The sequence below is a fragment of the Sceloporus occidentalis genome, unplaced genomic scaffold (assembly GCF_023333645.1).
Source record: "Sceloporus occidentalis isolate IW3139 unplaced genomic scaffold, rSceOcc1.0.p SCAF_2, whole genome shotgun sequence".
Taxonomy (NCBI): domain Eukaryota; kingdom Metazoa; phylum Chordata; class Lepidosauria; order Squamata; family Phrynosomatidae; genus Sceloporus; species Sceloporus occidentalis.
In genome coordinates, this window is record NW_028316982.1 from 79,211,669 (window position 1) to 79,225,661 (window position 13,993).

At 38.1% G+C, this 13,993-nt stretch overlaps 1 protein-coding gene across 1 annotated transcript in view; it reads right to left on the reverse strand.

Annotated features, from left to right (window-relative positions):
* Positions 1-13,993, reverse strand: part of CPXM2 (carboxypeptidase X, M14 family member 2) — a 106,587-nt gene that overhangs the window by 58,665 nt on the left and 33,929 nt on the right. The window contains exons 3-5 of the mRNA XM_089507824.1: positions 12,455-12,564; positions 7,761-7,900; positions 101-185 (exon numbers count right to left, since the gene is read on the reverse strand). Of these exons, the coding sequence (XP_089363950.1) occupies positions 101-185; positions 7,761-7,900; positions 12,455-12,564 (335 nt within the window). The remainder of the gene's footprint in view (positions 1-100; positions 186-7,760; positions 7,901-12,454; positions 12,565-13,993) is intronic.

Genomic DNA, 13,993 nt, shown 5'->3' on the forward strand with positions numbered 1-13,993 from the left:
ATTCACAGGGGTCTTGTTCCCCTAACCCTAGCGAATATGGAGGGACAACTTTAGTACCCGATAGGTGTGATTTACAAATTTTATATTTTTTGATACTAACCATGTCTCCAGAACCATTTTTGACTGTGACCCATGCATGACTGTCGTTGCTCACCATAACTTTGTAAGATGTTACCCAATCACTCCTAGAAAGAAGGGAAAGATTTCATTTAAAAAAAAAAAAAGAGCATATATCTGTACTGAATCACAATTCACAGTAACAGTGTAATTTTCCTGAATCTTCATTAGTGAAGTAAAGCCAGAGAGAGTCTCGGATTGGACAGTTGAAAAAGAAATCCTGAAATGAAATATTAATAGGCAAGAGAAAATTATATAGAAATCTCAATTTATTGAAAATTCCAGAAAACATAAGCATAAAGTAACAAATGTTAAATTCCTCAAGGAAATTCTCCCATTGAAGTTTAGTCAAATAGAACAGAAAATACAGAACAACACTTTCATGCTTTCACTGTCTTTAAGGAAAGTTATGTGTAACTAGTCACTGCTAATCATGGAAAACTGACTTCCATACATTAGTCTGAATTGCTATTTCCCATAGAACAGAGTAGTCTCATTGAATCAATTGTTGAATGCTGAATCATTACTTATATAAATCACATTGATTTAGTGGGTCTACAGCAGAGATGGGCAACTGTGGAAAGGTAAGTGGGTTGCATTAGCACATCAGGAGAAATTGGAGGGCATCCCTCTCCCCACACACATACCTCACCCACTCCCACAATTTTTTTTTTGCCCCAAATGTACTTTGCTAACTCTTGCTCTAAAGTGTCTGGGGACACAATTCAAAGTGCTGGCTGTAATCCATAAAGCACCATACATCGCCAATCTAGTTTGCTTGAGTTTTAAGAGCCTTGGGGAAAGGTTTTCACAGTTTCACCATTATTGCAGCAATATTTGGTGAAAACACAGAAGAGAGAGACTTCTCAGAGGCTATTCCTAGGCTGTGGACTCCCCTCAGTCAAGAGGCTTGGGTGAATCCATTTGGGTTTTATGTCCACCAACAAACACTTTCTTGTTTACCCAGGCCTTTTACTGTTAAATGGCTGTTGCAGAACCTCTTTGAATTAAGGCATGTTGTATTTTTATAATTATTATTCAATTTTAATTACATTTAAGACTGATATAAATTAGTGTTTTAATATGATTGTTTATGTTATTGTTTCTAAGTATTTGTATTATTCATCGTTTTAATGGTGTTTTGTTTTATCTTATATGGTGAGCTGCCTTGGGACCTATATTCAGAGAAAGGTAAGATACAAATTAATTAAATAAATAAATACAAACAGCTGGATTTAATTCATTATCCATTAAAGGGGGACTGGGTAACAATGCTTATATATGATAAGCTGAAGCTATTCATTTACTCACTTATTTCAGGAATAAGCATGTATTTTCTTCTTGTTGTTGTTGTTGCTGTTGTTGTGTGCCTTCAAGTAATTTCCTAAGAAGAAGGGGTTTGTTTTTTTTGACAACATATTTTTTCAGATGAGGTTTGCTTTTGCCCTCCTCTGAAGTTGAGAGATCAATGACTTCCCAAAGTCACCCAGTGGGTCTCCATGGTCAAGTGGGGACTCAAACTCCGGTCTCCAGAGCTGTAATCCAATGCGCTACACCACACTGGCTGTAAGTTCCCAGAGTGCATAGAAATACATACATACATACATACAAAATAAAATCAACACAAAGCCATTGTTTACATTAAAGTGGTCTTAGTTACTGACTTGAAAAATACATGTATTTCAGAAGGAAGATTCTACTACATATATGCATTGATTTGATTAAATAATGCCATGAATATGCAGTTCCAGGAAAGATGTCCCAGGGTCATAGGATTTCCTGGACCCTCTCTTTGCCATCACCATAGCAGGATACAAACCCACACAAGCTTCCTCCCATTGTACATGGGAGGATATGTTACCACTCATTTCTCTACCACTGGCACTTCAATGAGGGGAGGACAGCTAAGAGTGTTGGTGTGTGTGTGTGTGTGTGTGTGTGTGCTTGAGCAGACATGGGGAGACCATTTTCTTGACACATGTACAAAAGGCACACAAGCCCTGAAGCTGGCAAAGTTTCCCTAGTACTTGGAGGAATGGAAAGGAAATGGTTACAGAAGGGGAGGGGGAAAGGCTAAAATGGCCAAAGGCTAACCCCATCTTTGGTGGTGTGATCAAACTAAGCCTTGGTATGCAAAACTCAACTATTTTTAACACAAAACACCTGAGAACTGATGCTAAGTTTTATTCTGTTATATTCTCTAGAATGTCACATTCTAGAGCTTAGTAAATTGCTTTTGTGGACAAAATTCTCAGAATCAGAAGCAAATAATTCTTACTGCAATTTGATTATTGCAGTTTGAAAGGTTAGTTTTTTGACTATAACTCCCCAAAGCCCAGGATATTGGCTGGAGAGTGGTACATCAAAAAGGGACATTTTCAAACTGATAAAATTGCATTACAAAGTACCTGCACTTCTTCTAAGTATTAAAATTAATAATATAAATTAAACATTTAAATAAATGGGATTCAGGGCACTGCAATCCAAAAGAGTCGCTTTTTTCAAACTCTAATGAAATTACAGCCAAAAATATACATTGCACTTTTGCAATATTAAAAATCATTTTCAACTGGGTAGTCAATTCAAATCACTGTGCTACTGGTCTCACTGTCCTTTATAGTGAACTTCCAGTATTCTCTTATCCATCTTCTTCTTTACCATTCACTTCCTGACTGCCAAGCACAAAGCTTCTCTTGTTTCTTCATCTGTTATGTGATTGTTCTCCTTTCCCAGTCCTTCTTTTTATCGACTGCTCTTTTTATTATCTCTATACTTGCTCTATTCATTTTTCTCTTAGATCTCTGTCTCCTCCATCTGACTTTCCCTTAGGCGCCTGCTGCTCTGAATCTTCCTTCTCTTAACTTTTGTACTTGTTGACCATTGTCCAACTTAGCTACCTGTTTCTATTCACACACCTTCTATTGAACGTCATTTCTCTATTCAAACATTTTTGCCAGCCTTTATGTACTTTTTACCAACGTTCTACTGCTGAACTAAGGAACCTAAGACTAAATCATTCTCTCTCTCTCTCTCTCTCTCTCTCTCACACACACACACACACACACACACACCTTATCACAGTCACCCATCACTGGGCAGTATGCAGCCCATATGCAACCCGGGCTTCTCTCACAGCTTTGAATGGGATTTTCCTGAGTTTATCACTTGGTGTTTGAAATCGGCTCCAGCCTCCTGGACTGCAGCCAGGATGCGGGATGGAGACAGGGATTATTGCACACTAAATCAACACCAAATCACTGGCCATCATCAGTACGGGGCCCAGTTGGGTCCAAGCCATGCTCCACCAGCACTTTTTAGAAATCAGAAAGCTTTACAACTTCTAAAAAGTGCAGACAGAGCACAGCTTGGACCCAGGCTGATGACAGCTGGTGATTCAGTAGCGATTCAGTGTGCAATAATCCCTGCCTCCATCCCGCATCCTGGATTGAGCACAGCGGCTTGATAACTCTCTAGCTATCCTATTAATTCACGGTACTTGTAGTTTGGAGAGATACTAAGAATTCTGTGCTAAAGAACTCTAGCACTGTAAATCAAAGGTGTGGGCTAGAGTTCTATAGCAGAGAATGTCCTAAAGCTACCAAGGATGGGGACGTGACAAATACAGTGCAATGAAACTGATGTAATTGTTTGTCCAGTTTTCCAGATATATAATTTAGTCACTAGGTGTATATCTGGAAAACTGGACAAACAATTACATCAGTATAATACATCAACATTATTTCATACAGTCTTTTGGACTGACCACTTTCACACAACAGTACTATTTGGCTTTTATCATCAACCTACAATTGTTCACTGCTGAATTCTGCAAATATACACATAATTCCTGGTGAATATAGCTCAGGACATTTGCTATTTGTTCTGCAAATATACTTTGTGTGTCTGCTTCCTGCGTGTGGTAACTTTTTGCTCAAGCTTGTATAACAGACCTGGATAGACCTAGTGGACTTTTCTCACTGAATACATGTAGTCTTCAGTATCTACTGATAGCTTTAGTGACTGAAGCAGGATAGGAACTTTCTTTTTTTTTCAATGGCCAAAGTATAATAGGAAGTCACCATTTTAAGTTCTTTCATTGTTTTTATGCCAATGACTTTGCATTTCATCATTTTTAGTATTTTATTCATTTTTATATTCATTATTACTTAAAAATAAATTCAATTTAAGTGAATAGCGGGTGGGCTGGAAATTGAAAGAACAAAATTATTCCAGTGTGGGCTGCCATTTAGATCACTGGTGCTGTTTATATATTTGATTTGCATTGGTGGTTAGAGTTTTCAGCTAGCTTTCTCAGGTTTAACCTCTAGAAGGAAAGTATTTTTGGTGTGCAGCCACTATTGATCTCTACTGGAGCCACCAGCAAGCATTAAGTCTCTCAATGGAAAACAATTGCCAGTTCTCAAAAAAGAAATGTGACTGTCCCTTTGCAAAAAGAAAACAGAAATAATGATACCTCAGTTATACCAGTCCTCTCTCCACTCCCTGAATCCTGAGGTTTTCATAATAAGTGTTAATCTTAACACAACTACATGAGGAAGGAAGGAAGGAAGGAAGGAAGGAAGGAAGGAAGGAAGGAAGGAAGGAAGTGATGAAATGCACAATGTCTGGGTGAAATCCAGTTCTCTTTCCATTTTGGGTGAAGTACTGTAGCACCAACTAATACAAAGTTAAACTAAGTATGCAGAAAACATCTGGATAACTCCTCAGGCTCAAGTGTAGCACTTTAAGACATTTTTTTCTGAAAAAAAATATTTACAAAGAGTAAAGATTTTTTTTAAAATCAAGCCCTTAGCTTTCAAGGGAAATTATGGAATACTTTGTCTGACTCTTCGTAACTACAACTGCATGAAAATGAAAAAAGGCAGGACAAAACCAAGACAAATTTAATGATGCAATCATCTCAGAGAGTAGCTCATGATGAATTATATCAGATGTTGATCAAAAGTTCCAGTTGATCTTTGTATTATACCTCTGTTTTTCTCAGACTTTTAACTGAGGCAGCAATTGTAGAAATAATTTTTATAAACGAATCATACTGAAATATGCTTACAGTTGGTGCCTTAATATCAATCTGAAGGCAATATATGGGGAAGATTAATATCTGAAACAAATATTATTCCTCAGAATCTACTTCATTCCTTCTTTATATAGCCAAATATATTTTTTCTGGTGTGAGGATTCATTGATTCATCAACTTTTAAAGGAATACTGTATCTTCCAGCTATGGATTATAAATAAACAACACAGTCAAAAAAGCTACTGGCCTTTCTGAAAAGACATGTCCTCAAATGCCAGGAAATTCTTTTCAGCCAGACGATGGATGGAAGTTTCTACTTGTGATTTTATTTTAGCAGATATTCATTCTAAGCAAATATTCAGTTATGTGGTGCATTCAGATCTTCCAGAAAAGCATCACAGTGAAGATGCATATATGTATCCACATATTACTTTTCCTTCACATCAGTTTCTTGGGGCATGGCAACCCTAGGGGGAAAAACTCTATCACAAGGTGTTCTTAGCATGATTTGTTCAGATGACACTTGCCATTATCTTCCTCTGAGACTGGGAGTTTGTCTTGCCCAAGGTAATCTAATTGAGTTTACATGGCCAAGAAGAGATTTGAACCCTTTTCTCCTGGAGTCATAGTCCAACATTAAAACTACTATGCTATATATCATTAGAAATATGATATATTAACAATACTTTGTTATGATTCCTCAGAAATCATTTTTGTCTACTGGCAACCCAAGCAATTTCTCAGTATTTAGTACCATGGATGGCTTCAGTTTTTTGATGTTCTTGTCCTAGGAGTCAAATAATGCAACCATGTGTACTGATGTGACAGGTCTTTACATTTCCTCTTGACACCAAGCAGCAACATCTGCTGTTGGAAAGTGTGAAAACTAAACAAGATGTTCCTCTTGACTTCTTTTTCATTTCACTATAACATGTATGCAAAAACTCTATGATGTAATGCAAGGCCTTCAAATCAATAGCAAAAGCAGCAGCAATGAAGATAGACTGTAAATGCATTGAAGGCATACATAGATGAAATATTAGTCTGTTTTTTGGACCAAGACAAGACTTGTGTGATACTTCCTTCTTGCAAATCCTGAATAAATAGTGCTAATTCTCTGTAACCTGTCCCCTAGAGCCACAACATTACAAATGCTGAATGCTGAAAACCAAATAGGAATTCTGCCTAGAGAAAGCCCAAGGCTGCTTTCTAGTTTTCCAGACTCATTCCTGAAATACCAGACAGGTAAGCACATTGCCATGGAAACCGGATTATCCAAATCAAAGAGGCAGTGAGGGAAAATAAAAAGATTAGGACAGAAAAATGAAGCTAAAACCCAGATTGGATTAAAAGACAGAGCAGATTCACCACCCCACTGATAGTGAAACCACTGTACTAATAACAGTCTTGAAATGCTAGAGAGAATGGTTGCTGACTCCTGATCCAAGATGAAAAGTATCTAATACTAATTTTATATTTCTCTAGTAAATCTTTTACAGTCAGCCCTCCTTATTCACAGTACTTTTATCCAAGGATTCAAGCATCCACAGGTTGAGAATACTTTAAAAATATACAAATTACCATTGGCAAACCTTGATTTTGCCCTTTTATATAAGGGACACCATTTCACTATGCCATTATATTTAATGGGACTTGAGCATCCATGGATTTTGGTATCCACGGAGAGTTCTGGAACCAAAGTCCAGTGGGCCCACTGTATTTTGTTTTGTTAATTTTATGGCTGTATTATCCCACTGTTGTTGTTGTTGTGTCCCTTCAAGTCATTTCCATCTAATTAAAAATAATAATTGTAAGCTGCTCTGATAGCCTTTAGGGCTGAAGGTATAAGTACTCTAATAAATAAATAATCTTATAACAGAGTTTTCTAGGGCTGAGAGTGTATGAATCAGCCATGGGCACCCAGTGGGTTTCCATAGCTGAGTAGTGAATCAACCCCTGATCTCTAGAGTCATAGGGTGCATCTACACTGCAGTAATAATGAATCTTGACACCATTTTCACTGTCATGGCTCCATCCTACAGAATCCTGAGATTTGTAGTTTTGTGAGGCACCAGCATTCTCTGTCAGCAAAATAATAATAATAATAATAATAATAATAATTTGTTTTATTTATATACTACTATTCCAAAGATCATAGCGGTGAACAGCAAGTAAGCTAATTAGCTAGTAAGCTAATTTGCTCCAACAGTCTGGGTACTCATTTTAGCGACCTCGGAAGGATGCAAGCCTGAGTCGAGCTTGGGCCCTTTTGCTGGTCTTGAACTCGCAACGTTGTGGTTTTGAGTGAATGGCTGCAGTACAGGCATTTAACCACTGCGCCACCAGGGCTCCTAAAGCTAAAGATATTGTAGAACTACAAATCTCAGGAATCTATAGGATGGAGCTACTGCACTTGAAGTGGTATCAAACTCTATTATTTCTACAGTGTAGATGCACATACACTCCAGCTCTCAAACCACCGCACCACGCTGGCTTTCATATTATTCCATAATAACATAAAATTTAAACCACTAACATAACTAAACATAAAACTTCACCCAGACTTCTAGATTTTCTGCAGAAAGGAAATAAAACAGGTACTCACAGCCAGAGAGAATTCCTTCCCTGTGTGATAACTCCTGTGAACTTTGTTAGCCTTCGAGCATCTACTTCAATCCACTGGTAAGGGTCATTCCGTCCTGCACACCAAGCACCATCATAAAAATCATTTTCATTAACACCTGCCTGAAAAGAAGGCAAAGCTGTCTTGATAAATCTGGAACAAACCAACTTTTTAAAAAGAAACAAAGAAAAAGGTCTAGCCCACTCTAAATTCTGTTTTTCAGAGTCTGTGGTGAACCAGGAGCTGTGGACAAGCCAGGACTGAAGAGGAATAAATTAGAAACCAAACCACAAGACAAGAGGCAGGATTAAGAAAAAAGCCAATGCCTAGGATCAAATAGCAGGGCAGGCATAAAGGACAAAGCAGATGCAATAGTGGATTTAGGCAATTTTGCACTTGACCTACCAAATTTGGACTTTTTATCTGGAAACGATTTTAAATGGTGAACTACGTCACTTGGGTCAAAATGTGGTGAGCCAGTCTTATGGTATTTAGAGTTCCCGGTGTTCATTCTGTTAAATAAGCTCTTGGTCTCTGCCCTGAAATTGTGGCTTATGGCAGCATTGGAAACAGGTTTATGGAGCAATTAAGGAATGTGAGGAAGCCATTCACCTACCTCAAATCCCTTAGTTTAAATGATAGATAAATTTACATTTCCATGTACATGTTTTCCAGTGTTACCCTGTGAACTGAGTGAGTTAGTAGTAGAGTATTGTATTACTACCTCTACATTTAAAACAGTGATGGAACTGTGTAGCCCACAGGACAGTTGTGCCCCATCAATGGCCCTCATACAACCTCCTGTACATTTCAGAACCCCCATCATTGTAAAACTTCTGCCTAAACAGAGATTTACACACTTAGAAAACTCCACGGGTTTATCTATTCTGAAGTAATTGCAGTCCCCACTCACATGTTCCTTTTTTTTGGAAGGCGGGTTGTTTTCTAAACCAGAGGTGACCAATCTGGAGACAGAGAGCCACTCAGGGGTGAAAAATGACATTGGGGAAGGGCAAGACCCTCCACAGTTGCCCTTTCCTGATTTAGAATAAGCAAAACAGTTGGAATATATTTGGTTTCCATTTGGCTCTATTTGCTCAGAATGTTTTCTGTCTGGGAATGCTACCTAAATTCCAGAGCACACTCAGACTTAGATGCAGTTATAAAGTTTCTCTTAATCTCTTTTGTGGCCATTAGATGGCAATAATACAGATGTAGTTTACCATATAAAACAGACATGTAAGTATATTTTTAAAAGGAATATGGAGAATAGATTTTAAAAAAAAAGCATCAGGATCTGTTTCACTAAAACATATTTACAAGAACTAGAAAAGATATAATTATCTCATCCCATAAAAATTAATAAAATAAATATTAAAAAGTCTCATATTTGTCCAGTCCTTGTCTGGCGCCATTATTCAATGTGTGGTAAGACAAGGGTCTTCTCATCATCATGACTGTCAAAATTTCTACCTTGCCTTTCATTCAAGGAGTTCAAGTGTGCAATATACATTTTTATCCTCACAATAGCCTTGTGAGTTAGGTTAGTCTGAGAGAAAGGAACTAGCCCATGGTCACTACATGGATAAGTAGTGATCTGGTGAGCTTTGATGTCCCAAATCTAACACTCTAACCACTACACCAAGCTGGCATTCATCCATTACAGGCAATCATAATCGGCATGTTTCAATTCTATGCTGATATTTCTTCTCACTGGGACAGGTTTTGTTGTATGTGTATGAATGTATGGAGAAAGCCACTCCTTTGGGATGGTCTGTTTCACCCCAAAGAGTCATAGGATAGTATTTTGTGGGTTTTTCGGGCTATGTGGCCATGTTCTAAAAGAGTTTATTTTATTAGATGTAGGATAGTCAATCCAGTCCAAGTCAGTCACAGGTTATCAGTGAGATGAAGGGAGGAACAAGAGTAAGGTAATCAACCAGTCCAGAAGTTATTGTACCAAGCCAGTAAGCTAGATAAATTAAACCAACAAGTAATAAGACACAGAGTTGACAGGTGTAACCAGTCCAAGGTCAGGAGCAAACAAACACAGAGTACTGCCACTCATAGACATAGAATAGCTGCAAGCAACAAAGACACCAGAGAGATGCTGGGAGATTTATAGTTAGCTGTATCTGGATACCAGGTACTTAATGAGTCAACATTTCACGTTTAACAGATGCTAGAACCTACAAAACCTCTCCTTGTTTTTCCTATGATCTTCAAAGGAAAAAAGATCTGCCACATCCTGCTGGGGAATGCTCACTCCCAACTGCCTAATCCCCTAGCTCCTTGGAATCAGAGAGGTTGCCACAATCTGGAATGGCAATCTGACTCCACTCTGTCCAGTTCTGTGTGTCCAGATACAGCCAAATTGAAACCAATTCTTCACATGTCAGAGGGTAAGTTATGACATGAATACTTGGAATTCATTTTCGATAATGTGGAATAGAACAACTCATAAATTGTAGTTTGGGATGAGTTCTTGGATATCATGGCATATCTCCTACGCCTTCTGTAATTTCCAGTACTTTCCAACTCTATACCAGATTCCTCCCAAAGTATACCTCTCCTGAAATATGATGTATCAGTCTGTCTGTCAGCACCACGATGCTCTGGAATGCACAGCACTCCAGGCACGTGTGACAAACAGTTAGATCTGAAGTATTGTGCAGTCTTTGATGGCATAGCATTGTAGTGATTTGAGATGATTTGAGATAATTCCAATTAGTGCTACAAATAATTTGACATGGGTTGAGAGGGTTTCAGGTGCTACCAATATTCTAATCAAGGCAAATGTCTCTCTTCCATAATCACGTAGCATCATGATCATGATAATTAACAAGCAAGAACTTAGACAGTATGTTTGCATAATGTGTCCTCAGTAGATCCCATTACATCCTTCTATGGCCTGTTACAGACTGCCAAAATAAAGCTGCTTCGGGTCTCTTTGGAGGTATGCTATTTAAATGATGCATGCATCCTAAGAATCCGGAAGCTGCACCAAAGCTGCACTCCAGTGGTTAGGAATGGAGTGTGGCTTTGGCACAACCGCCGGACTCTTAGGACCCATGTATCATTTAAATAGCATACCTCCAAAGAGACCCGAAGCAGCTTTATTTTGGCAGTCTGTAACAGGCCCAAGTGAAGGTTCAAGCCATTAGAGGATAACTCTCCATGCAACTGACAAAAGGGGCAATGGAAACATATGAAAGGGTAGGCCATAAGAAATGACTTGTTAGTGTTCAGGGTAGCTTCATGTTCTTTGTTATTTTATAAACTGTAAGGCATTTGTTATTACATTTTAATGACAATTATACATGGAGATTCCTTCCATAGAAGATTCAAAGACAGTTTTGCTATATATACAAATGTGTACACGTGTGTGGGTGTGTGTGTACATTTGTAACTAGATCTATCTAATGTAATGAGCTTGAGCTATTTTTAGTTGTGGCATCATTAAACCAGACCTCAGAAAATGCTGGCTGAAGGATTCTGTGAAATGATTGTTTGGTTTTTTAAAAAGGAATGTTTCTAATCGCTACATTAAATGTCTTATAAAATTATTGGACTGTGGAAGTGATAATCATAAGGAATGGAAAGAAGACAAAGAGTTTTCAGTAAATTCCATGCCCTGAAATTATACTTTAGCATTAAGAACACAACACAGATCTTTAATATTTTTAATCTGAAAATGCTACAAAAATATTATTTTTTCAGCAGGAAGCTCTTAACTGGGATATACCCAAAGGAAACAGAGGCAAAACCACCCATTCACACCAACTGTCTGTCAAAATGGATCTTGTGAATGTCTGATCTGAATTATGGGATTAGCAGAGGGTTATCTGAGTGCTACACAGCAGGAAAAGTGTAACTCTAGCTTTGCTGCATCTGTCTATTACAGATAAAGTTGCATCAGGAAAATAGATTGTGTATAAACATGAAAAAGCAAGCTGATCAACTCCAGTGGAGTAAGAACTCAGGCGTCACTTGTTGGCATGTATTTCTAAATGTAGGGGTCAAAAATAATTTATGCTGAAAACTGCTGAAAGCAGGAACCCCATGTTCAGAAAAAAATATGAAGAGAGTATGCTAGTGAAAGGAAACAAAAACTAATGAAATGGCAGAGACTGGATGAAATTATGGACACTTTCTCAGATTTGTAATCTCTATGTGTGTTAAACTGCAGCTCTCAACATCCTCTTCCAATGGGCATTCTGGCTGGGAATAATGGGAGCTATAGTAAAACTCCTCTGAAGGTCTATTTTGTGAGAATTACATTTTTAATATAGTTATAATTTTAATCCATTGTCATTTCATTATTTCCTCACACAGAACTCAGTATAGCACAAAAGGTGCTTCATTTCATTCTCACATGATCCTTGTAAGGTTGGGGGATGAACATTTAAAATTCACACAGGAAAAAATCCCCAGCTGTAAAAGTAATGTGTAATTTGGTTCTCATTCACCTAATACTAAAGGATCCCATAAAAATTAGCCATTCATAAATTAATACTGGAACATTTAAGTTAAAGGAACAAAGCTACCCACTATAGCAACATTTTAAAAATACACTTTTGTTAAAAACAATGATAGCCAATGAAGTGGTTAAAAGCTGAAACCATCCTCACTGCTGAACAAGCTACCGCTTACACCACTCAGAAAAGTGAGCTTACCTGAATATTCAGCCGTGCCCTGTGGGCCCCAAGACCATATCGCTTTACTGTGGAAGCATGGAGCTGGAAATCAGTAATTTTTAATGTTTCAAGACCCAAAGGAGGGCAACCTAGGGAAAAAAGGATATACAATTTAAATTGAGAAAACAACTGTACAAAGCATATATCACTAAATTTACTTCTGAGTGGACATGCATGTGTGGATGCCTGCATTCACAGAACTTTACAGCAAATGCTTTTCCATGTAAAAATATTTTTTCTATCATCAAATAAGATCAGCATGTGCTTTATAGACTTTAGTAAAGCATTTGACTGACTAGGTCATTAAAAGCTATGAAGTGCTCTTAACGACATGGGAGTCCTACCATATTTGATAGTCCTGATAAGAAATATGTACTTAAGACAAGAGGCTACTGCTGGAAGAGAATCTGGAAAAAGAGACTGATTTCCAGTCAGCAAGAGGGTCAGACATGGCTGCATTCTATCACCCTATTTGTTCAACTTGTATGCTGAAAATATCATTAGAAAAATTGGGTTTAGATTCAGAAGAAGAAGGAGTGAAGATAGGAGGAAGGAACAACAATCTTAGATATGCTAAAGACACTATATTAGTAGGGGAAAACATCACAGACTTGGAACAATTACTGAAGAACATTGAGGAAAAAGTGCAAAGGCAGGCTTAATGCTGAAAATAAAGAAAACAAAACATAATGGCCTTGGAAGAAATACATAAATTCAACATAGACAATGAGGAAATCAAAATAGTTAAAGAGTTTCCATACCTAGGATCAAACATTGATCAGAATGGTGACTTTAGCCAAGAAATAAGAAGACTAGGAATTGGAAGGCCAGATATGAAAGAACTAGACAAGATCCTAAAAGAGTAATGAAATATAGCTGAGCACTAAAGTTAGAATAGTCCAAGCCATAGTGTTCCCCATCACCATGTATGGATGTGAGAGCTGGACAATGAAGAAAGCAGATAAGAGGAAAATCAACTCATTCAACTGGTGCTGGAGGAGAGTACTAAGAAAGCTAAAAAGACTGTGGAAAGCCGAACAGACAGTACTTGCACACATCAAGCCCAAAATCTCCCTTGAAACCAAGATGATGAAATTGAGGCAGTCATACTTAGGCCATAACATGAAAAGAGATTAGAAGGGACAATAATGCTAGAAAAGGTGGAAGGCAGTAGAAAGAGAGGAAGGTCATACATCAGATGAATGGACTCAATCAGGGAGGACATGGGTCTGAATTTTCAGGACCTGAGGAAAGCAGTGGAGGACAGCAGATCTTGAGGATATTTCATTCACAGGGTGGCAAAGCAGACAGGGCAAAAGGAGTGTCCAAAGGCTCCTGCACCAATCGCCATGGGACTGCCGCAGGACCATGACAACCAGACATCAAGGGCAGCCACTGCTGTGGTCTCAAATGGATCATGAAAAGGAGGCAGTAAGAAACCACTCCTTTTATGGCCATATTTGGGCCATGTTAGGTGGCCCTGGTGCAGCCTCCACTGGGCCTCTGTATGATCCGGGG